Source organism: Sturnira hondurensis, unplaced genomic scaffold (genome assembly GCF_014824575.4).
Source record: "Sturnira hondurensis isolate 20B ecotype Veracruz unplaced genomic scaffold, ASM1482457v3 Scaffold0017394, whole genome shotgun sequence".
Lineage (NCBI taxonomy): Eukaryota > Metazoa > Chordata > Mammalia > Chiroptera > Phyllostomidae > Sturnira > Sturnira hondurensis.
The window spans coordinates 6,180,979-6,204,750 of NW_028090025.1; the positions used below are offsets into that span (position 1 = coordinate 6,180,979).

The 23,772-nt window shown below is 38.0% G+C and overlaps 2 protein-coding genes across 3 annotated transcripts in view; one reads left to right on the top strand and one right to left on the bottom strand.

Moving 5' to 3' along the window:
• Positions 1-580: 580 nt before the first annotated feature.
• Positions 581-23,650, bottom strand: LOC119002053 (uncharacterized). Its single transcript, XM_037067735.1, has 3 exons — positions 23,479-23,650; positions 21,569-21,930; positions 581-700 (listed from the first exon to the last, which is right to left on the bottom strand). The coding sequence occupies exons 1-3, from the start codon at positions 23,648-23,650 to the stop codon at positions 581-583; spliced, it is 654 nt and encodes a 217-aa protein (XP_036923630.1).
• The window catches only part of SEPTIN14 (septin 14), a 45,154-nt gene continuing 43,025 nt past the window's right edge, over positions 21,644-23,772 (top strand). Inside the window, exon 1 of one of the 2 annotated variants that reach the window (XM_037067721.1) lies at positions 21,644-21,731. The gene's annotated coding sequence lies outside the window, so the exon portion shown is untranslated. Of the gene's footprint in view, positions 21,732-21,773; positions 21,877-23,772 lie in introns of those variants that run through there. The other variant, XM_037067720.1, reaches the window with a different exon arrangement.

A 23,772-nucleotide genomic window follows, 5' to 3' on the forward strand; every position in this document is an offset into this window, starting at 1 on the left:
GCAACAGCATTTTAAATTCTAAAGTCTTCAAGTGATTCTGAGAGATGAGAAGAGGTGATGCAGATAACCCCTATTGAGGGCTTATTTTTACTCTTTCAGGGGATAAATTCAGCTCCAAGCTCAAACTCTTAAGATCTGCTCTCTTTAAGATGACCCTTCTAATATGTAAAGGAGATTTTACTCTTTTCATTTTTTTGAGACTGTGCACATTTTGTTGAGTATCTGGATGAAGTCCTCCACTAGGATCACTACACCTTGCAGTTCTTAAGTAGTAATGTCACCAAAGCTTTGTTCACTTCTAGCAGGACAGTCAGGAAATATACCAGTACTAATAGCTTCAGTAGCCATGTCAGTATGTGAAAGCTGGTTTTTCCGTGCCTTATGGGGAGCAGTCACTCCCAAGTATTAAAGGTGCCTCATCTCTGATGAGAGTCCCAGGAACCAATGGATAACAATAAGAATGATTTCTGCTTCCATGAGGCAGGCAGCCACTCTCAGAATATTGCTTTGTTCAAGTTGGCTATTACTTTTTTTTTTAACAAAAAGCATCCCTCCATCATGTACATAATTCACTATAACTTCAAATCTGTCTCCTGGCAGGCGTCTTGTAAGAAACAATTTTAAGTTGAGTACCTGTAATGACACGCACCAGAATAAGCAGAAAAAATCCAGCTGTTTCAGTCACCTGTGGATCTATAGTCTGTAAATAAACATATAAATTATTTATTCATGAAGATAGAGCACAGTAGGATATGGAACTCTTTTTCAAAAAACTTTATTGTTGTTCAGACTTCTGGCCAAGATGGAGGTATAGGTAGACACACTATCCCTCCTCACACAACCAAAATAAGGACAACAACAATTTAGAAACAAAATAACAACCAGAACTAACAGAAAATTGAACTGTGGAAGTCAGACAACCAAGGAGATAAAATAGACACATTTATCCAGACTGCTAAATGGGGCAGAGTTGGACAGCTGGATGGAGAGGGGTCACAGCACAAAAAGTGGTGGCACTGGGTGCAAAAGGCACCTCAGGCGCACACAATGGCAGCAGGAAGACCATGGGTGCTTAGGTGGTGGCTGGCAGACCCTGGTACCCAGTAGGTGGCAATGGGCAGACCCAGTGGGCAGCAATTGTGAAGCAAGGCACTGCACATAAGGTGGCTGACTAGGCAGTCCCACATTCACACACAGATAAACCAGAAGAAATTGGGGAGTGAGACAGACCACGCAACCCAGGATCCCAGCGCTGGGAAATAAAGCCTCAAAACACCAATTGAAAACACCTGTGGGTGTTGAGGCACATGGAGAGACTCTTAGCCTCACAGGAGAGTTAGTTGGAGAGACCCACTGGGTTCTAGAATGTATACAAGCCCACCCACACAGGAATCAGCACCAGAAAAGCCCAGTTTGCTTGGGGGAAGCAGCAGAGCGGACTGAGATCCAACAGAGAGCAGAGCAAGTGCCATTGTTCCCTTTCAACATACAGCATCACAACCCAGTGATGTGGGTTGCCCCACCCTTGTGAACACCTAAGGCTCTGCCCCTTATATGTAATAGGCATGACAAGATCAAAAAAAAAATGGCCCAAACGGAAGAACAGATCAAAGCTCCACAGCAAATACAATTAAGCGATGAACAGACAGCCAACCTATCAGATGCACAGTTCAAAGCACTGGTGATCAGGATGCTCACAGAATTGGTTGAATCTGGTCACAGATTAGATGAAAAAAATGAAGGTAATGTTAAGTGAAATGAAGGAAAATGCACAGGGGACCAATAATGATGGAAAGAAAACTGAGTCTCAAATCAATGAAGTGGACCAGAAGGAAGAAAGAAACAACCAAACAGAAAAGAATGAAGAAATAAGAATTCAAAAAAAAAAAAAGGAGAGGCTTAGGAACCTCCAGGACATCTTTAAATGTTTCAACATCTGAATTATGGGGGTTCCAAAAGGGGAAGAGGAAGAGCAACAAGTGGAAAAGTTACTTGACCAAATAATAAAGGAGAACTTCCCCAATCTGGCAAAGGAAATAGACTTCAAGGAAGTCCAGGAAGCTCAGAGGGTCTCCAAGAAGTTGGACCCAAGGAGGAACACAAGGCACATCATAATTACATTACCCAAGATTAAAATGAAGGAGAGAATTCTAGAAGCAGCAAGAGATAAGGGGACAGTCACCTACAAAGGAGTTCCCATCAGACTGTCAGCTGATTTCTCAAAAGAGATCTGACAGGCAAGAAGGGGCTGGAAAGAAGTATTCCAAGTCATGAAAGGCAAGGACCTACATCCACAATTGCTCTACCCAGCAAAGAATGATAGAGCTCTATCCATTTAGAATGAAAGGACAGATAAAGTGCTTCTCAGATAAGGTCAAGTTAAAGGAGTTCATCATCACCAAGCTCTTATTTTATGAAATGCTAAAGGGATTTATCTAAGAAAAAGAAGATAAAAAACATGTATAGTAAAAAGACAGCAAATTCACAATTACTAACAACCATACCTAAAACAAAAACAAAAACCACCTAAGCAAACAACTAGAACAGGAACAGAACCACCAAAATGGAGATCACATGGAAGGTTAGCAACAGGGGAGTGGGAGAAGCAGCAAAGGGGAAAAGATACAGAGAAGAAGTAGCATAGATGGTAGGTAGAATATAGACAGGGGGAGGGCAAGAATGGGAAATGTAGAAGCTAAAGAATTTATGACACATGGACATGAACTAAAGGAAGGGAATGTGGGTGGGAGAGGGTGTGCAGGGTAGAGGGGAATGAAGGGGGAGAAATGGGACAACTGTAATAGCATAATCAATAAAATATATATTTTTAAAAAGGGCATCAGGCCCTGACTGGTATGGCTCAGTGGGTTGGGTGTTGTCCTGCAAACCCACAGGTCACCAGTTTGATTCCTGGTCAGGGCACATGTCTGGGTTATGGACCATGTCCCTGGTTGGAGGAGTGAGAGACAATGGATTGATGTTTCTTTACCTCTCTTCTTCCCTCCTTTCCCTTCTCTCTAAAAATAAATAAAATCTTTAAAAAATAGTAATAAAGTAAAATTATTTTAAGAACCGCTTCATTATTTCACCATGCTCTACAAAGGTTGTACTATCTGAAGAACGAGACAGAATCTGCCAAAATACTTTGATGTTTCAAACTCACTCAACTGAAAACTATTTATTCACAACAACAAAAACCACAATTACCAATTTAGGAAGAACAGGGTTTCTCCTATGTGCAAAACCAAGGGGATGAAGAGCATGTCAAATATATTATGTATTGCATGAAAATATAGTTAATTTGAGAAATTTTTATAGCAAGTTGAAGATCACAGAGCTAAGTAAGAGGAAACTGGTTCTAGAACCTAGATTTTCTGATGCACAGTCTTGGTTTCTTCTAATATACCCTAAAGTACTTCTTAGTAGTTGTTCTACACCCTTTAAAAAAACGTATCCCCTTTCTTCTCATAATATCCCTTTATTCCTGTATTGGAAAGAACAACAATATGAAGAAAACCAATCCCCACCCAGACTATGTATAATTTTTCATATAACACCCATGTGGACTTTTCCAGAGAAGCCTGTGGGATTGCCACAATCTTTTTCAAGAAAGCAACCACGATGTTTGGAAAGTAACTAATTCACTTGGTTATCTAAGGAAAACTATAATTATAATAAATTCAGATGACAAATGACTCCTGGCTTACTAGTTTTCTTTTTCACTCAAAGGTCTTCCAAAAAGCTGAGTGATCTTTACTGACCACATAAAAATCCCATGTAGTGGTTATGAATCTGGGCTGTGCATTAGTCTCAGCCTAGATTAAAAATATATAGATGTAAATATATACATGTCCAGGCTCCACTCAAGAACTACTAAATCAGAATCTGTTGAGATAATGTTTGGCATCTACATATTTAAAAATGACCTATAAGGTTTTTTTATGCAAGCAAGTATACAAACAGCTATTAGAACTTTTCATTTCCTTTACTTCCTCTATCCCAATTGAATTTCACCATCATTGTCACCCACTTCTAGAGCCACAACACTTCTGATATCTTTCTTACCTTACAAACACTAGACCATGAATCACAAGACCTAGACTGTGTGGAAAAGGAAAGAAAATAATAATGGCTTAATAGATGGGAGAAAATAGAAAAAAGAGAAGTGTTTATCTTGATATGGTTTAAAGATCACTTGAATCATGGTATTTCTTGAAAACAGATTCCAGGCCTAATGAAATAGTATGTCTAGAGGGGAGTACTGGCTCAGGATTTGCATTTAAAAGGTATTTCTTCCCCGGAATCAGTCCATTCTCCACAGCCTCCCTATAGGCCTGAAGCTAGCACATATCTTCTTATTTCTATATCATCAACTATATCTTTCACTTTCATTGACTCCTTCCGATGATCATTTAAAATCATTTAATGTCTCTCCCAACATTAAAAATCTTCACTGGCTATACACTCCTTTGCAATTACCATCCTTTCTTTTTCAGAGCCAACTCATATCTTTTCCTTACTACCCACTTATTTTTCTTTTTTCGTTTTTTTTGGTGGGGTGTGGTGAAGAAGGAAACTTTATTCAGTATATCAGCTCAACAGTGACACAGCATGACTGTGAAAACAGCATTATCATGGAAGAGCTCAATTTGATACAGTGAGCCTGTAAAGAGTACGGCTGTGAAGCTGCCCGAGGGCTAGACCTCTCTTCAGCTGAGCACCTCTTCTCTGCTCCAGTGAGACATCTTCAGTGTTCAGCTCAGCCAGGAAGACACAGTCTTCAGTCTTTTGTGGAAAGGGAAAGCGTGCTCCCCACTAATTTTTCAATTCTCTATAATTTTGCTTCTGCTCTGCAATAAGGACTCCATTGAAACTTCTTTGGTTGGTATTATAGAAAATCTTTATGTTATTCCTGCAATGGACTTCATTACTTCTTTGCTTCACAGGCCTGTGCTCAATCTGCTGAGCTACACCGGCCAGGGCGGACTTCATTACTTCTTTAGTGCTGAAGGTATATGATATTGCTGAAAGCTGTGTCTTGCTTTACTTCCATGGTCTCTCTCAATGGACTTTAATCTAATCCCTTTTCCTCTGCTTACCACTTATGTATTATTGTTCTTTAAACTTTTCCAAAATGTATCCTTATCCCCTCCATAGCTAAAGGAAAGGAATCTTTAAAAAAAAATTAACCATACCTAAAAAGAAGAGTTCAATTCCTCAAGTCCACTTTCTCAAGGGTAGAGAAAAACAAGCAGGTACATGAAAAACCATGGTAACAAATTAACTTGAAGAAAATAAAAACTCTTCAGACCAAACTCAAAAACACAGAAGACTGTGATTTAAATGACAGAGAATTCCAGATTGCAGTTTTGAAAAACCTCATTGAGATACAAGAAAACTTAGAATGGTAGTTCAATAAGTTCTGGAATAAAACCAATGAATAAAAGAAGTATTTTACCAAACGATTAAAACTATAAAATGAATCAAACAGGAATACTGGAGCTGAAGAACTCAATAAATGAGATGAAAATGAATTTTAGAGCATGAGAAACAGAGAGGAGCAGATAGAAGATAGAAGAGAGAATTAGTGAGCCTCAATATAGAAATCTAGAAATGACTCAGCTGGAAGAAGACAGAACACTGAGAGTTTTTAAAAAATGGAAAAACTCTATGAGAACTATCTGACTCCATTAGAGAAAGCAATATGAGAATAATGGATAAACCAGAAGGAGAAGATAGGAAAAAGGAAGAGAGAGCCTATTCAAACAAATAACTGATGAGAACTTACAAAACCTAGGGAAAGAGCTGGACCTTTGCATTCAAGAGGCTTTCAGAACACCTAATTTTCTCAATGCTAAAAGACCTTCTCTAAGACACATTATATTAAGACTGTCAAAAATTAGTGACAAAGAAAGAATTTTCAAGGCAGCCAGGGTAAAGAAGACAGTAATGTGTCTAATGTTTTCTATAAAGAAAACCCCATTAGATTATCATCACATTTTACCACCTATGTTTTCTTATGTGTGGTCGAGTTTCATTTTTCTGCATTTATCAGTCCAATTTTCCCAGCAGCATTTACTGAATAAACTGTCTTTAGCGCAAAGTATGTTTTTACCTCCTGTGTCAAAATTTAATTGACTATGAAGGGATGGGTTTATTTCTGGGCACTCTGTTCTGTTCTATTGATCTATGTGTCTGTTTTTATGCCAGCACCATGCTGTTTTGATTACTCTCTGGCCTTAGAGTATAGTTTTAGGTAGCACAATTTCTCCAACTTTGTTCTTTCTCAAGATCGCTGTTGCTATTCAGGGTCTTCTGTGCTTACATATAAATGTTTGGAATATTTGTTCTAGTTCTGTGAAATACATCATTAGTATCTTGATAGGAATTGCTCTGAATCTATAGATTGCTTTGGGTAGTATGGGCATTTTAATGGTGTTAATTCTTCCTATCCATGAACATGGTATATGTTCCCACTTATTTGTATCTTCTTTAGTTCCTTTCTTCATGTCTTAAAATCTTCCAAGTACAGGTTTTTTTACATCCTTGGTTAAATTTATCCCTAGGTATTGTTTTCTTTTTGTAGCCATTGTGAATGGGATTGTTTTCTTAATTTCCCTTTCTTATACTTAATTATTGGTGTATAAAAATGCAACTGATTACTGGATATTAATTTTATAACTTGCTACTTTACTGAATTCATTTATCTGTTCTAGTAGTTTTTCGTGGAATCTTTAGGGTTCACCACATACAATGATCATGTCATCTGCAAATAATAAGAGTTTTATTTCTTTTTCTTGTCTGATTGCTGTGGCTAGGATTTCCACTACTATGCTAAATGAGACTGGTGAGTGGACAACCCTGTGTTGTTCCTGATCTTAAGAGAAATGGTTTTAGTTTTTGCCCATTGGGTATGATGTTGGCTGTGGTTTGTCACATGTGGCCTTTATAATGTTGAGGTATATCCCTCTATTTCCACTAAGCTGAGTGGTTTTTTTATCATAAATGGGTGCTAGGTTTTATCAAATGCTTCTTATGAATCCATTGATATGATTGTGCGGTTTTTAAACTTCATTTTATGTGGTGTATCATGTTTATTGATGTGCAGATATTGTACCAACTTTGCATCCTCAGAATAAATCCCACTTTATCATCTTGTATTATCTTTTTAATGTACTGCTGGATCCAGTTTATAAAAATTTTTCATGATTTTATCATGTATGTTCATCAGGAATATTGGTCTATAACTTTCTTTTTTGTGTGTGGTCTCTTTATCTGGTTTTAGAATTAGGATAATGCTGGCCTTGTAAAATGAGCTTGGCAGTTTTCCTTCCTCTTGAATTTTTTGGAAGAGTTTGAGAAAATAGGTGTTCATTCTTCTTTGAATGCTTTTCCTTTCTATTTTTTATGGCATATATTTTACTGCATTTTTACATTACCATTTATACCCCCAATAGGGGTAGAGATTTAACAAAACAGAAAAAATAAGAGAAAAAACTCATGGATGCGGACAACGGCGTGGAGATTTTGAGGGGTAGGTGATGAGTGGAAGTGGAGGTGGGTTACATTACCATTTATACCCCCATACCCACCTCCACTTCCACTCATCACCTACCCCTCAAAATCTCCACGCCGTTGTCCGCAACCATGAGTTTTTTCTCTTTTTTTTTCTGTTTTGTTAAATCTCTACCCCAGAGCCCCTTATTCTTTGGTGAAAATCACCTTTTTTTCTGTTTTGTTAAATCTCTACCCCAGAGCCCCTTATTCTTTGGTGAAAATCACCTGTGAAGCCATCCAGTCCAGAACTTTTGTTTGTTGGGAGTTTTTAAATTACTGCTCAATTTTGCTAGTTTTAATCTGTCTATTCAGATTTTATGATTTTGCTGGGATTGCGTGTTTCTAGGAATTTACCCATTTCACCTAGATTTCCAACTTGTTAGTATATACTTGTTCATAATATTTTCTTACAATCCTTTGTATTACTTTGGTGTCATTTGTTACTTTTCTTTCATTTCTGATTTTATTTATTTGGGTCTTCCTTTTTTCTTGATGAGTTAAGTTAAAGTTTTTTCAATCTTGTTTATCTTTTTAAAGAGGTATCTGTTGGTTTCATCAATCATTTCTTTTTTAAAAACTCAATTTCATTTATTTTTGTTCTCAATTTTATTATGTCCTTCCTTCTACTCATGCTGAGCTTTGTTGTTCTATTTCGAGTTAGTTTAAGTATATTGTTAGATTGCATATTTGAGATTTTTCTTGTTTCTGGAAGTAGTCCTGTAGTGCAATGAATTTCCCTCTTAGGACTGCTTATTCTGTGTCCCATACATTTTGGGTTGCCCCACTTTCATGTGTTTCAAGGTATATTTTAATTTTTTCTTTGATCTCATTGTTAAGCCATTCATTGTTTAGTAACATTTTATTTAGACTCTGCGTTCATGTGTTTTTCAGTTTCTTTTTCAGTGATTGATTTCTAGCTGCATAGCATCATGGTCAAAGAAGATGCTTGATGTTTCACTCTTCTTATATTTAAGACTTATTTTGTGTCCTAACATGTGGACTATTCTAGAAAATGTTCTATGTGCACTTGAAAAAAGTGTATATTCTGCTGCTTTGGAGTGACAGGCTCTGAAGATACCAATTAAATGCATATAATTTAGTGTGTCATATATGGCCACCATCTTCTTGTTAATTTTGTGTGATAATTAATTTTCTGTTAATTATCTCCTTGTGATATCTATGTGGTGTTAAAATTGTCTACATTGACTGTATTTCTGACAATCTTTCCCACTAGTCTATCAAGATTTGCCTTACATATTTAGGTGCTCTGATGTTGGGTTCACTACCATTTGCATGAAATACCTTTTTCTATCCCTTTACTTTTAGTTTGTGTGTATCTTTTGTTCTGAAGTGGACCACTTATAGAAAGCATATACATGGTTCTTGTTTTCTTATCTATTCAGCTGCCCTATATCTTTTAATTGGAGCACTTAAGCCATTTACTTTTAAAGTGATTATTTTAAGTATGTATTTATTGCCATTTTATTCTTTATAACTTTGTTTCTCTTTTACTTTTCTATTTATCCTTCTTCTTATACACAACTCTTCAATATTTCTTGTAATAATGGTTTGGTGGTAAAGAATTCCTTTAGGAATTCTTAGGTTTTATGTATTTTGGAAGCTTTTTATTACTCCTTCAATTTTAAATAATGGCCTTGCAGGGTAATGTAGTCTAGGTCCTTGCTTTGTATATTTCACACCAATCCTTTCTGGTCTGAAATATTTGTTTTTAAAACGAGCTGTCAGGCCCTGGCTGGTGTGGCTCAGTGTATTGAGTGACGGCCTGCAAATCAAAGGGTTGCGGGTTCGATTCCCAATCAAGGTACACGCCTGGGTTGCAGGCCAGGTCCCCAGTATGGGATGTGTGAGAGGCAACCACACATTGATGGTTCTCTCCCTCTCTTTCTCCTTCGGTTCCCCTCTCTCTAAAAATAAATAAAATCTTTTTTAAAATCACCTGTCAGTCCTATGGGAGCTCCCTTGTAGGTAGTTGTCTTTCTCTTGCTGCTTTTAAGGTTTTGTCTTTGTCTTTAACCTTAGCAATTTTAATTATGATGTGTCTTGTGATGGGCCTTTTTGAGTTTATGTTGTTTGGGACTCTCTGTACTTTTCTTGACTTGTGTGTCTTTTTCCTTTACCAGGTTAAGAAAGTTTTCAGTCATTATTTCTTCAAATAAGTTCTCAATCCCTTGTTCTCACTTCTTCTGGTATCCTCATGATGCTATGCTGTTACACTACATGTTGTCCCAAAGATACTTCAAACTATCCTAATTTTTAGCAATTGTTGCTACTTTTTTGCTGCTGTTACTGGTTGTTTTCTGCTATCTTGTCTTCCAAATCACTAATTCAGTTCTCTGCTTCATCCAACCTGTTTATTCCTTCTAGCGTATTTTTCATTTCAAATATATTTTTCATTTCTGACTGGTTTATTAATACAGTTTCTATGTCCTTTTTCATGTTATTGTAGTTCTCACTAAATTCCCTGACCATCCTTATAACCATTTTTTTGAACTCTACATCTAATAAATGTCTTACCTCCATTTTGTTCGGCTCTTTTTTTCTGGATATTTCTCCTGTTCTTTCATTTGGAGCATGTTTTTTGTCTCCCCATTTGGTGGCCTCTTTGTATTTGTTTCTATGTAGTAGGTAGATCTGCTATGACTCCCTGTCTTGGTAGGGTGATGTTTTGCATAAGTCCTGCAGAATCCAGTGGTACTGTCTCCTTGATCCCCTAGCTGGATGCTCCAGGAATGTCCCTTGTGTGTGTTATGTGGGCTCTCCTGCTGTAATTGAGTCTTGATTACCACTGGTCTGCTTGTGCTTGAGGCTGACCCTTAGGCTCGCTAACTGAGAATCAACCCTAACCACAGTGTAAGAAGTGCTGTGCAGGTGCTGACCACATGAAGAGAATTTTGCCTCAGCAGCACCTGGTGCCTGTCAAGATCTCCCTTTTGATATGCCACTTGTGAACCTAATTGGATCCTGTTTTAATGTCCAAAGCTGATCACTGGATGTGCTGGTTCTGGGGCCTCTTGTGAGGGACTCAAGTTCAGACCAATGTCAGATGCTGCCTGTGACTGGCCCTGGGCAACCTGTTTGAAGCTACAAAGCAATATACAGATTGTGGTCTCCTCTGCTGAGCTTGAGTGTGTGTGGGAAGGATCACACTGTACACCAATGCTGGCCTTTACCTACACCAATCCCAGGGACAGGTTAGCAAAAGTCCCAAGATACCTTGAGATCCACCTCCTCCTGCTCCAACCTGCCTGATAGTCTCAGTCACTGAACTAGCTACTGGGGGTACTAGGAGTTGCATGAGGTAGGTTCTCAGTGAGTTAATAGTTAGGGGTGAGTGGTGTCCACCAGATTAATACAGGCCCAATCTCATGCCAGTGCTGGGTCTGAGGTAACTTGGCAAGTGTCCCAGGGTATACCAAGTCTAGCTGCCACCCACTGGTTGCTCGCACACCTTTGTGTTGGTCTTGGGTTTCAAGGAGCCATTAGTGTGAGGCCAGTATAGTTTATCAGGCCTAAACCAACCAAGCTTTGGCTATATGAAGGGATGGCTCTACATGGTTGGGTGTGCAAAGAAAAATTGTTCCCTATCCTAGAGCCACACAACTTGGTCTGCTCAATTCTTCCTGGGAGACAAATCTCAGCAGGGTAGGACTTTTGGGAATCAGGAGGATGAGGCTAGTGGATCTCCCATGAGGGGGATATGTTGGTCAAGCTTGGGGGAAGTTTGGGATAGTGGCCCCTGTCCAAGAGCCACACAACTCAGTCTATTTCAGATTCTGCACAGACCTCCTCAGTACACAGTCTCCAGGAGTCATCCTCCAAGGGTGAAGCTTCTGGGAGCCCTGAGGGTGAGGCTAGTGGATCTCCTATGAGGAGGAGGTGCCAGTCAGGTTCACAGGAAGGTGGGAGGAATGGCCCCATCCCCAAACCACACAACTCAGTCACTGATACCCCCTGAGTCTACCCTGACCTCTACACCACAGCCTAGAGAGCTGACTCCTCAGCAGGGTGCCAGCTCTGCAAAGTCTAGAGTGTGGGGTTATTGCATTCCCTCAGGCTGATACCATAGGAAGTGCTCCACCCAAGAAAGACAGTGTCTATGGTATGGGAGAGTGACAAGAATTCTGGCAACTGTCATTTCAGATCTCTCCTCATGCCACCCTTTAGTCCACTTCACCTTTCTTCGCCAGAATGCAGGGTGAGTGGCTGTGAACTAGATTTTGTGCAGTGGCCCTTTAAGAGTGTGCCTGTGTCTTTACCAGACCCTTGTCTCTTCCTGGCAAACAGATTCCCTGCTGATATGCACAGCCAGGTGTTATGTGGGTGCCTGTCCCCAGCTCTGTGGTCTGGTCTGGGGACCTTGGCTTGGGGTTGAGACCCAACTCTTCGTAGAGGGAACATTTGCAGCTGATATATTCCTCTAGAATCTCAGCTTCTGCACATGGGAGCAGGGACAGTCTTTTTAATGTCTCTGTCCTTCCTACTTGTCTTGATGAGGCTTCTTCTGTAAATCCTTGGTTATAAGACTTCAGCTAGTCTTCCATTGATTATTAAGGGTGATTATTCTACATTTTAGTTTTAATTCCAGTTTAGTCCTGGGAAAAAATAGGTGTAGCTTCCACCTACTCTGTTACCATCTTGGATCTGCTGTGTGATCTTTTTAATATATTCCCGAATTCAGTTTGCTAATATTTTTATTGAGGATTTTTGCATCTGCATTCATCAGAGATACTAGCCTATAATTTTCTTTTTTGAAATATATTTGTCTGGTTTTGAAATCAGAGTATTGCTGGCTTCATAAAATAAGCTAGGGAGCTATCCCTTCAGTTGTATTTTCTGAAATAGCTTGGTAAAATTCACCTGTTGTTGGGAACTGCCCTGCCTGGTTTCAGGAGTTGTAACCCTGCCATGGCTAAGGCTGAGTGAGTGACCTTCAGACCTTAAGCCACTAAGGAGACAAAGCTTATCTCCCTGGCAGGGGTGCCGCCTCTGCCTCTTTTTCTTCACCCTGCCTGTCCCCCAATGCTTGATTGGTTAGCCAATGACAGGGAAGATTCCTCAAGGGAGGGATAACCTAAGACAGGCACGATCATGGGGGAGCTCCCAGGGAAGAACTCAGGGACTACAGAAAAAGGGTGATGGACTCTCGCCCCTTGGCTTTGACATAGTCTGAGTCTTCATTCTGTCTTTGAGAAGTCTCCTAATCTCTTAGCTACCTTACTTCCCCTGCCTGACTTAAGCCTGAAACAATGACAGAGGGCAGTGCAGCCCTGTGCTGAAAAGCGTGGGTTCCCTAGGGCAATCAGGCCTAAGAAAGAATATGTAATATGTAAAATCCTGTGAAACCTGCTTTGTTTAGAATGCTCTCAATTAAATGATAAGGGTCCAAGCAGAAAGTGAATTTGTTCCCCAGAATTTTGTGGCCATTTAGCTATCTAACCCTGACTCAAAATAGACTCTCAGAATTCTTTGTATGTTAACTATTGTTTGATCCCTACTGCCTGATAATGATTAATGAGCTTTACATATATACCTTGTATTCTTGTGCAAATTGAATCCAATAAAAGCCTCTCAAGGCAAGGGTTGTGGCTCTCTCCTCTTGAGAGGGTGGCCAAGGCACTCTGAGGCTTGCTCTCTGCTTGAGAGAGAAGTCGAAGCATCCCTTTTCCTCCACAGGACTCGGTAGTCTGTGTGCATTTATTTCATGTCATCCATAACGCTGCAGACACTGCAGGCCAGTGACCATGTCAACCTGTGAAACCATCTGGTTCAGTACTTTGGTTTGTTGTAAGGTGCTTTTTAAAATTATTATTACTTATTCAATTGCACAAATAGTAGTTGGTATGTTCAGATTTTCTTTCTTCTTGATTCAGTCTTGGAAGATTGTATATTTCTAGGGATTTATCTATTCTTCTAGATTGCCCAATTTGATGGCATGTTTGTAGTAGTTTCTTATACTCCTTTGTATTTCTGTGATGTCAGTTATCACTTCCCTTTTATTTCTGATTTTATTTATTTGGGTCCTTTCTTTTTTTCCTTGATGAATCTAGTTAAAGATTTACCAATCCTGTTTATTTTTTGAGGAACTAGTTCTTGGTTGCATCAATCTCTTGTATTGTTTTTATAGACTGTATTTCATTTATTTTTGCTGTAATCTTTATTTTATTCCTCTGTTCACTTTGGGCTTTGTTGTCCTTTGTCTAGCTCCTTTAGGTATAAGATTAAATTGTTTATTTGAGATTTTTCTTGTTTATTGTGGTAGGCCTGTATTGCTATGAATTTCCCTTTTAGGACTGCTTTCACTGTGTCCTATACATTTTGGGTTGTTGTGTCTCAAGATATCTTTTGATTTCTTCCTTTATCTCATTGTCAATTCATTCATTGTTCAGGATTTCATTTAGCCTCCTTGTGTTTGTGTGCTTTTCTTTTTTTCCTTGTAATTGATTTGTAGGTTCATATCACTGTGATCAGAGAAGATGCTTGATCTTCCTAAATTTATTGAAACTAGTGTTATGGCCTAACATGTGGTCTATCCTGGATAATGTCCACATGTGCTTAAAAAATGTATATTCTACTCTTTGGGCATGAAATATTCTATAAACATCAATTATATCCATCTGGTCTAAGATATCATTTATGTCCTCTGTTTCTTTGTTGATTTTCTGTCTGGAAGATCCATTGATATCAATGGGGTGCTATAGTCCCCTAAAAGTACTGTATTACTGTCAATCTCTCACTTTATGTTCATCAATATTTGCTTTATATATTCAGGTGCTCGTACTTTGGCCACATAAATGTTTACCAAGCCTTTATCATTATGAAATTTCCTTCTTTGTCTCTTATTATAACCTTTGTTTTAAAGTCTCTTTGGTCTGATATAAGTATTAATACCCCAGCTTTTATTTTCCACTTGCATGAAAATCTTCTTTCACCCCTTTACTTTAAGTCTCTGTATGTCTTTTGATCTGAAGTTTGTCTCGGATAGGCAGCATATGTATGGGTCTTGTTTTATTATTTGTTCAGTCACCCTATGTTTTTTGACTGGAACATTTAATCCATTTACATTTAAAGTGATTACTGCTCTGGCTGGTGTGGCTCAGTGGATTGAGTGCTGGCCTGATAATTGAGAAGTTGTTGGTTCAATACCCAATCAGGGCACATGCCTGGGTTGCAGGCCAGGTGCTCAGTTAGGGGTGTGCAAAAGGCAACTGATCAATGTTTTTCTCCCTCTCTTTCTACCTCTGTTCCCCTCTCTCTAAAAGTAAATAAGTAAAATCTTTAAAAATACATAAAAATGATCACTGATAGGTACATAGTTATTGTCATTTCATTGTTTACATTTATGTTCTTTTTTCCCCTTCCTCTTAAAGAAGTCCCTTTAACATTTCATTTGACACAGGTTTGATGGTGATAAACTCCTTATCTTTTTCTTGTCTGGGAAGCTCTTAATCTTTTCTTCCATTTTATTTTATTAATTTTTTACCTTTTCAAAATAAATATTTTACTTTTTGGTTTTATCAAAGGTACATAAGCACAAAGCTACACAACATCATTTTAGTCTTCCTTTTTTCCTCATTGGTAACGTCTTTCTTCAACAGTGAAGAATTGTTGGCTGTCATTATCTAAAATATAGTTATTTCTTTGCTCAATTTTGGTATACATTTAAGCAGCTTCAAAATTTCTAACTCAGACTCTTGTGACAAACATATTTACTATTTGATTATATTTATGTAGAGTTCTCTTTATATTTAGACTTATAATATCCAGTCAATATATTATTTCCTCAAGTTATTTAGGGTTTTTTCCTCATTTCCTTCAGTGTGGTTATATCATTCATTCATAATACACTTAAGACCATTTGTGTTTGCATTTGTTCTGTTTTTATTCTACCCACTTTCAGATGGCTTTACCCATTGCCATAGCTTCACTGATCACCTTTTCTGAGCTACATGACCATATGCATACTTAACCACCTTATTGGACATCCCCATGTAGATGTCTCTCAGATTTCTTAAGCTGAACATGCTCAAAACTCACTCTCTCCTAAATCTCTTGCCAGCTATTCACCATAAAGTATGCCAGACTGATTGGGTTTGATTCTTGACTCCACAACTTGCTAGCTGTGTGAGTTTGGTTGGGTTACTCAACTTTACGCTTCAGTTTCCTCACCTATAAAACTGGGAATAACAGTACCTACCTTGCAGTTGTAAAGATTAAGGGAGTAAATATTTGTAAATATTTAGAACATAGTGCATAGTTAGCTGTATTTATACATTACATATTATTCTTACTCTTCTATCATTGTCTCTATCTCAGTAAATAGCACCACCAAACCTGAAACTTGAATGCCATCCCTGACTTCCAATTCTTTCCCTTATTTTCTCTCGCCCATCAAAAATCAAATCCTTGTAAATCTACCCTCTTAAATACGCAGGGAAAGTTCCATCTTCACTTCCATTACCTTGATTCAGGCTACTATCATCTCTCACTGAAATTAGTGCCACACCCAACCAACTGGTCCTGCTGTTAGTCCAATATTTTTTCACACAGCTGTCAGAGTGATCTTTTTCCACACTCCTTCTCTACTATAGAAAAACCTTCACTTTGTTTTCTGACAAATGTTAGAACAAAAATTTTACTAAATACAGAAAAGCACAGAGAAAAAAAGCCATAATGTCATTACTTGGAGATAACTGGTTGGTTACATTTGGGGAGTATATCCTTTCAGGCTTTACTATGCATACACACACACATTATTATATAGCATATGTCATTATTATATGCATAATTTTCTTTTTTAAACCTGATTTTAATTGATTAAATTGTGTCTATCACTTCATGACAGAAAACAAAATCTAAATATTCATTAAAAGTAGACTCACTGTATATTCCATTGCATGAAATACCCAAATTTTTAAAACATTAATTATTAAGACATTTAGGTTTTTTCTTTCTTTTAAATTTTTTAATTTTATTTTTTATTTTAGAGAGAAAGGAAGGGAGGGAGAGAGAGAGGGAGAAAAACACCAATGTGAAAGACATATCGGTGGGTGGCACTGTGTATGCATCCTGACTCAGGATCAAACCAGCAACCCAGGCATGAGTCTCAACCTGGAATATAACAGGCAATCTTTCGGTTTGCAGAATGATATTCAACTAGCTGAGCCATACTGGCTGGTCTTGCTTGCTAAGTTGCTCCCTTCCTCCCTTTCACAGTTTTAGTAAAATTTTGTTTGTTTATTTCCATAGGATAAATTTTTAGAAGTGAAACCACTGGCCAGAAACTGCTGGGCCAGTATATCTCATATACTGTTGATAAACCCGCATCAACAGTATATGAGAGTGACCATTAGTCAGTGTTAGACATTCTTTTAAAATGTAATACATAGCCTTGGCCAGTGTGGCTCAGTTGGTTGGAATGTTGTCTGTGAACTGAAGGTCACAGGTTTGATTCCCAATCAAGGCACATGCCTGGGTTGCAGGTTTGGTCCCTAATCAGGGAAAGTATGAGATCAATGTTTCTCTTTCACATCAATGTTTCCTTCCTTCTCTCCCTCCCTTTCCCTCGCTCTAAAATCAATAAGCATGTCTTTGAGTAAGGATTTAAAAAATCTAATATATAAATAGTGTTTAACTGCTGCTCTAACAAGCAATTCTTAGATAACATGTTTTTTAGCCTTTATATTTTTTCTTTCATAAATTACCCTTCTATGTCATTTATCTGCTTTTCTACCATACTGTCTTTTTCTTTTTGATTTGTAAGAGTATATTATGCCATGATGGATTAACTGAGCAGGTCCAAATTCTACACATTTCAAGGAAAGGTTTGACCCTGGCCTCATTCCTGGCAGATAACCTATTAAGCTCTTGGAACATCCTGCCTGTTAAAACTGTCTCTGTTTACTTGAGGCTTTAGGACAGGTCAGAAAGTTTATGCTAATAATGGGATTTATGGTGGAAACCTTGTGCCCAGTGGTATCAGCTTGCCCTCTGAAGGGGCCAATACGGTGGTCAGCCATGCTCACATGACCAACTTCCAGTAAATATTCTGGATGCCATGATTTGGACGAGCTTCCCTGATAGGCAATACTGCATACACATTGTCACGTCATTGCTGGGAGAATTAACCCTGTGGAGGTGGTGGCTGATCTGAGAGATACAGGCTCTTAAGTATTATTAAGAGTATTGTTACTCTTCTTAAGTATTGTTACATATATTGGATGTATAGGTTCAAGGTCATGACTAGATGCACATTTGTACATGACTAACACAAACTGAAGAAAATTCTAATGATAACATAGATACGGCTCCCTCAACAAGCAGGAAAAGAAAAGGATATGTTAGGCACTATGCATCCAAAACAAGTCACTTATCAAAATATTTTTGCAAGTGTTGTAAAGAGTAAATTTATGCCTTGAGCACAGAAATATTGTTTGTGATGACTGTTACAAACATTTTGCAAGGCCACTTATTGAAGATTCTGATGAATTAATGTTAAAGACTTTTTTTGGTTGTATTTTTCAGCATATCCATGTCTCCATTTTTTGAAAAGAAAAATTTTTATTCTTTATGTTTTTATATTTCTTTAACAATTTCTAGATTGTAGCTGAAAATAAATTAAAACTCATGTATTTTATTATGTAAATAAATGCAAATTTGCAGTGCTTTTTTTGTTTTTTCACATTTCAGCACATACTAGCAATGACTATATCTCTCGGGTACATGTGACCTACACTATAATTTTCGGACCATGACCTCAGCAGGATTAAGCCCTATCTGTACAATTCTATTTGAGAGGGGACAACTGAAAGCTTGCACCTGGCCTCTGCTGGACCCCGCCCTATTTTCATCACTGATTTTAATCTGTATCCTTTCACTGTAATACTTGTTATTGTAATTATAATAGTTTTCTTGAGTTGTGTGAGTTTTTCCAGCAAATCATTAAACTTGAAGGTTGTCTTGGGTACCCTTGAACATACATAGTAACCAAAAACTCCCTCATCATAACATAAATAACAATTATAGCCTCCATTTTATCATTTGCATTTTATTTTGCTGCTTTTTAAAAAGAGCTAATTTAAAAAATTTCTGCATTATAAAATCCAGGTTTTAGTCCCTTAATGTGTGAGAGGGTTTTTGTTGTTTTTTTTCTTACACAGTTATACATGTTAACAAGTGTTTTACACATTCTACATGTAAACATGAGTACAGAAAGCATGAGAATATACAGAGTAAAATGTTACTATCCTTCAACTCTTCTACTTCCCTCCATGGAGGTAATTCACTGTCACTTTGTCTACATGCTTTTGTGTGCATTTGCAAACATATATAACCACATACACATTTAACATAATACACACCAGACTATGTGCATTGTTCTGCAACATCCTTTACTCACTAAACATCTTTCCCTGTTAACTTGATAATAAACTACCTTATTGTATTATATAGCAGCATAGTATTCCACTGTATGGATCTACCATAATATTTAACTATGTCCCTAGTCAACATTTGGCCTCCAGCAATTTCTCACAATTGGAAATAATATTGCAATAAATATCTTTGTACATATATCTTTGTGTACCTGTGCAAGTATTTCTGCATACCAGATACTACAGTGGAATTTTTTCAGCCACAGACTAAATTCATTTAACATTTTCATAGGTATAGTCAAATTCCCACTCAAAATGATCTTCAGTTTTATAGCTGGTGGCCTTCTTCCTCCCTCCCCCACTTTCCTCAACACTTTGTATCATTAATATAATTATTTATATTTTGTCAGTTTAGTGGGTGAAAAATATCTTTGTTTTCATTTGCATTCTTTGGTTACTTATGAGGTTAAGCTTTATTTTTGTTCATTCATTAGCTGTATTTCGTCTATAAAATGTTGTGTATCCTTTGCCTACTTTCTTTTTTTGCTGTTAACAAATGTTTTTTTACATAGTATAAATATTAATCCTTTATCTCTTACATACTTTGCAAATATTTTCTTCATGTCTCTTATTTTTAGGCCTTTGTTCTTTTAAAATACTGAAATTAAAATTTTTGATATAATCAAGTTAATGAGTTTTGCCAGAGTGTTTTGTGTCCCTGTTTGAGTAGCTTGGGACAGCTAGAGCATAGAGTGCAAGGGGAGAAGGCAAAGCAGTATGCAATATTAAAATTATAAAGGGCTTTGAAAGCACTGCTAAGAAACTAAAACATTATCCTGAAGGCAACAGGGAACCAGGTAAGTTTTTGACAATAGAAAGATTTTCAATAAACATAACTATCTACCTGCTAAGTACCATCATCAAATCTCTCTTAGAAAAATATAATTTTTGTATGTTTTACATTTCACACAATTTATAAGTTAAACATAGATTATATGTCAAAGGGTATGGTTAAGGGGAGTTCGCTATACTACATTTTTAAAAATGTTTTAAATTTAAACAAAATGGTTTTAGTGTAGAAATTGTGAAATTTCAGAGTAGTGAAAGAAATAGTCTTAAAACAGGTCTGGCTCTGGCCAGGTGGCTCAGTTGTTGGTTGGAGGGTCGTCTGATCACCAAAAAGTTGCGGGGGTTTGACTCCCCATCAGGAAACATACCTATGCTGTGGGTTTGACGCCCAGTTGAGGGGCAGATACAGGAGGGAAATTGGAAGATGTTTTCTCTCTCTCTCTAAAATGAATAATAAAAAATATTTGTGGGTGAGGATTAAATTAATATATATTTACAAACAAGCCTGAGTATATACCTACCTACAGAATATAATGTCATTTCAATTCAGTGGGAAAATAACTTAATAGATGACAGTAAGGAAAGTGTGCTGATAGGAAATATAAAAGATTAAGAGTCACTTTAACTAAGCTACTAAAATTATTAACATTACAAGCGTTTAGGCATGAGGAAAGCTCTTCTTGTTCTGACTAGCCTGGGAACTTAAGAACTTTTGAACTGTCCAGTCCTGCACCAATGCCTGGATATACCTATATTTTGCTGTGTATACTGCGCACTTTTTTGTACAAAATTTTGAGGGAAGAATAGGGTGTGCATTATACATGGGCAGTGCCTGAAACACCCTGTATCTGCTCTTGTGTTTTGTTACATACAATTTCTTGTACCATATGTTCAAAAATAAATGCTAGAATTCCTTCATAATACTAAAAACAAGTACATATAAATAAAAAATTGAATTAAAAATTAAAACAAAAGATTTATTTCTTAGGAGTTGGGGCCAAAAACATGGGTGTGCATTATACAGGCAAAACCACGGTACCTCTGAACCTTCAGATAACCCTTTATCCGCGAACAAATTATTCAGATCTCCCAATTATTCTCCGAAGGACTCACATATGCATCCACCTGACATCTATTATCCAGACCATGTGACATAACCAGACCTCATGACCCCACCTTCTTCCTGATCACCGGGCATCCTCATCCTGCCTGTCATCTGACGGATAGCTGTCCTGGGCCAATCCTACGGTTAAGAATGAAGGGTTGAAAATTTTTCACGAATGTCCTTTTTTTTCTATAAGAACTTTTAACTCTTCTTTCTTCTTCGGAACAGTTCTGGATTTTTGCCTAGTTGTGTTTCCAATTGCAAAGTCTAAGACCCTTAAATAATACCCAATAAAACATAAGTAAAAATGTAAAAAAAAGTGTTTTTTAAATCTTTTATAAGTATTTGAAGAAACTAATGGTGAATGTTTTAATAATCTTGACAGGGGGAAACTTTCCAAAACATGATACCCACCCACGCCTACACAAAAATAAATTGCATTAGATATTGGAGGAAAACACATTTAAAATCTTTGGTTAGGGAAGGTGTTTGATAAGAACAATCCCTTGTTCTTATCAAACAAGGGACACGGGGTATCGGAGAAGCCTGGGGCGCCGCTGAGGGGATCTGAGTCCAAGGGCAGCGGCGGCTTCCGCTCCCACGGTGCCCGCGGACCCGGCTGCCCTTCCCGGAGCCCGCCGCCGGGTCCCAGGCGGGCTGCACTCACCAGACAAAGGGCCTTTCGGGTTGCTCCGCCCCCTGACACCGCCTCCGCGCTGCCTCCGCCTCCCGCCCAAACCCGGGCGGGAGAAGGTGATGAGTGCCCTGACGCTTGAACCAATGACTCCCAGTGACTGGGCCCCTGAGGCTGGACCAGCCCCTGGCGCCAGGTAGGCTCTGGTGGCAAAATCCTGCAATGGCGTCTGCGCCGCGCAGGCTTCGGCTCCTCAATACGCATGCGCCAGCGGCATCCGGCGGACAGCTTCCCACCTGCGGGCTCGGATTTTCCCAAGGATTTGCCACCGGTTTTCCCAGGTCTGCTCTTCACCAGGGTCCGCAGCCGGGAGTCCTGGGACTTAGCCCGCGACCCTCACAGAATTTCGCGTACTGAGGGGGAAGAGGCGGTGGCGAGGACCCTCCCATAACCCATGTCAATTAGAAACGTTCGACTGTCGGGCTCCCAGGCGGTGTTGTTGCTCCGACCCCTAGGCGACTGGACAAGACCCCGCTCTTCTCGGTTCTGGAATACCGCCCCTCACCCCCGCCTTTTTATATCGACGAGACTGTAAATATAATAATAACGATTGAATACAACTTTTTGGCAACACAGGTCTACTGATGAGAAGAATGGAATTCTTGTAACAGGGATAAGATTTTACTTAATTCGGATTCAAAGTTAACTTTGAATCAACTCAGCACCAACATGGATTGCGAAAGTTCACCTGTTAATGAAATGAAAGTTCACCTGTTAGTCTGTAATGAAACCTTATATATTTCCATCTTTGAAAACTTTTCAAATATATAGAAAATTCAAATACTGATGTTCATAAGCACATGATTTACATTGAACATATTGCTTGGAAGGCATTTATAAAATTATATTGTCTTGATAGCATGTCCTTAAATGTCAGATTAATCACACCTATTGTAAATAAAGGTTAAGTAGCAGCTCCTTAGCTGCACAGTTAAATGGATTTTGAAATATGGAAATGCCCTTTGCACTTGCACAGAGGTCTTAAATGCTATTGGAACAATAGTTTGCACTTAAAAAATACATTCTCTGCTAATTTTGCGAGGGGATAGGGCTCCCACTTCTTGTTTTACCTTTTGACAGCACTGCAAGTATATAAAGCAGCTTGGCATGACTTGTGACTCAAACAATATTAATTGTCATTGAAATGATGTTACTGTAGTACAAGTTATATGCTATAGCTGTTTTACCTTGTAATTTTAGGTTGACTTCATTAAGAAACATGGTCAAGTTCGCAGAAAAAGATAATTTCCAAATCCATTCAGTGTTTGATAAGTGATGAGGACAGTTCTCATTTAGAAAAATTTAGACCTTGGTGCTGAGGTCAAATCTTAATAAAACTTTAATACACACGCATACAACCTCACCACTTTTAATCTGCCAAACTTCTGGCTATGTAGTAAGGTACATTGTGATACTTAATTTCTATATTTTTGATAAAAATTTGTGAAACTAACAATGGTTAAGTACATGAGAACAAGTAAAGTTCACCATTGACATTACTATTTTAATAACCCATGGTAGATTCAAATATTTTCCACAAAGTACCTGCTTAGCAAATTCCATTCAGTGAGTACTGAATTAGGGTTTTTTTAAACTTCTTTGAAAATATCCTCTCTTAAAGTTCTATACAGACTATTCACAAATGCTAATTTTTCGGTCACTTCAAAATTGGCATTGACTCTGGAATAAAAAAAAACCAAACACACAATGAACAGTATCCATAATATGTTGGCTCATCAGGAGCTAAGCAAACTTACTTTGGTTGCAATCTTATCTTTATTTTTCTCTTTGTGAAGAAATTCTGGTGTGATGAGATATTTCATTTTGAACTTTCTTATTGTTCCGACCATTGCTTTCTGACAATTACTATCCTGGTATCTGACCTGTATTTAGCTTGCCTGTAAGATCCAAAGTGAGTAGATGGTTTGGCAGGTTGTTTACAATTAACACACTAGTAGTTCTGTAAGGCAAAAATTCAGGAATAGTTTCATTCAGCTGGGTCCTCTTAGAGTCTTGCAAGACTAAAGTTAAGATGTCGACAGGGCTATGCTCCATTCTGGAGGCTCTGGGGAAAAATATACTTCTCATCTCATTCAGATTATTGGGTAAATGTAGTTCCTTGTGGTTGTAGGACTGGGATGTCCTTTTCCTCCTGCCTGTCAGCAGGAGCCAATCTT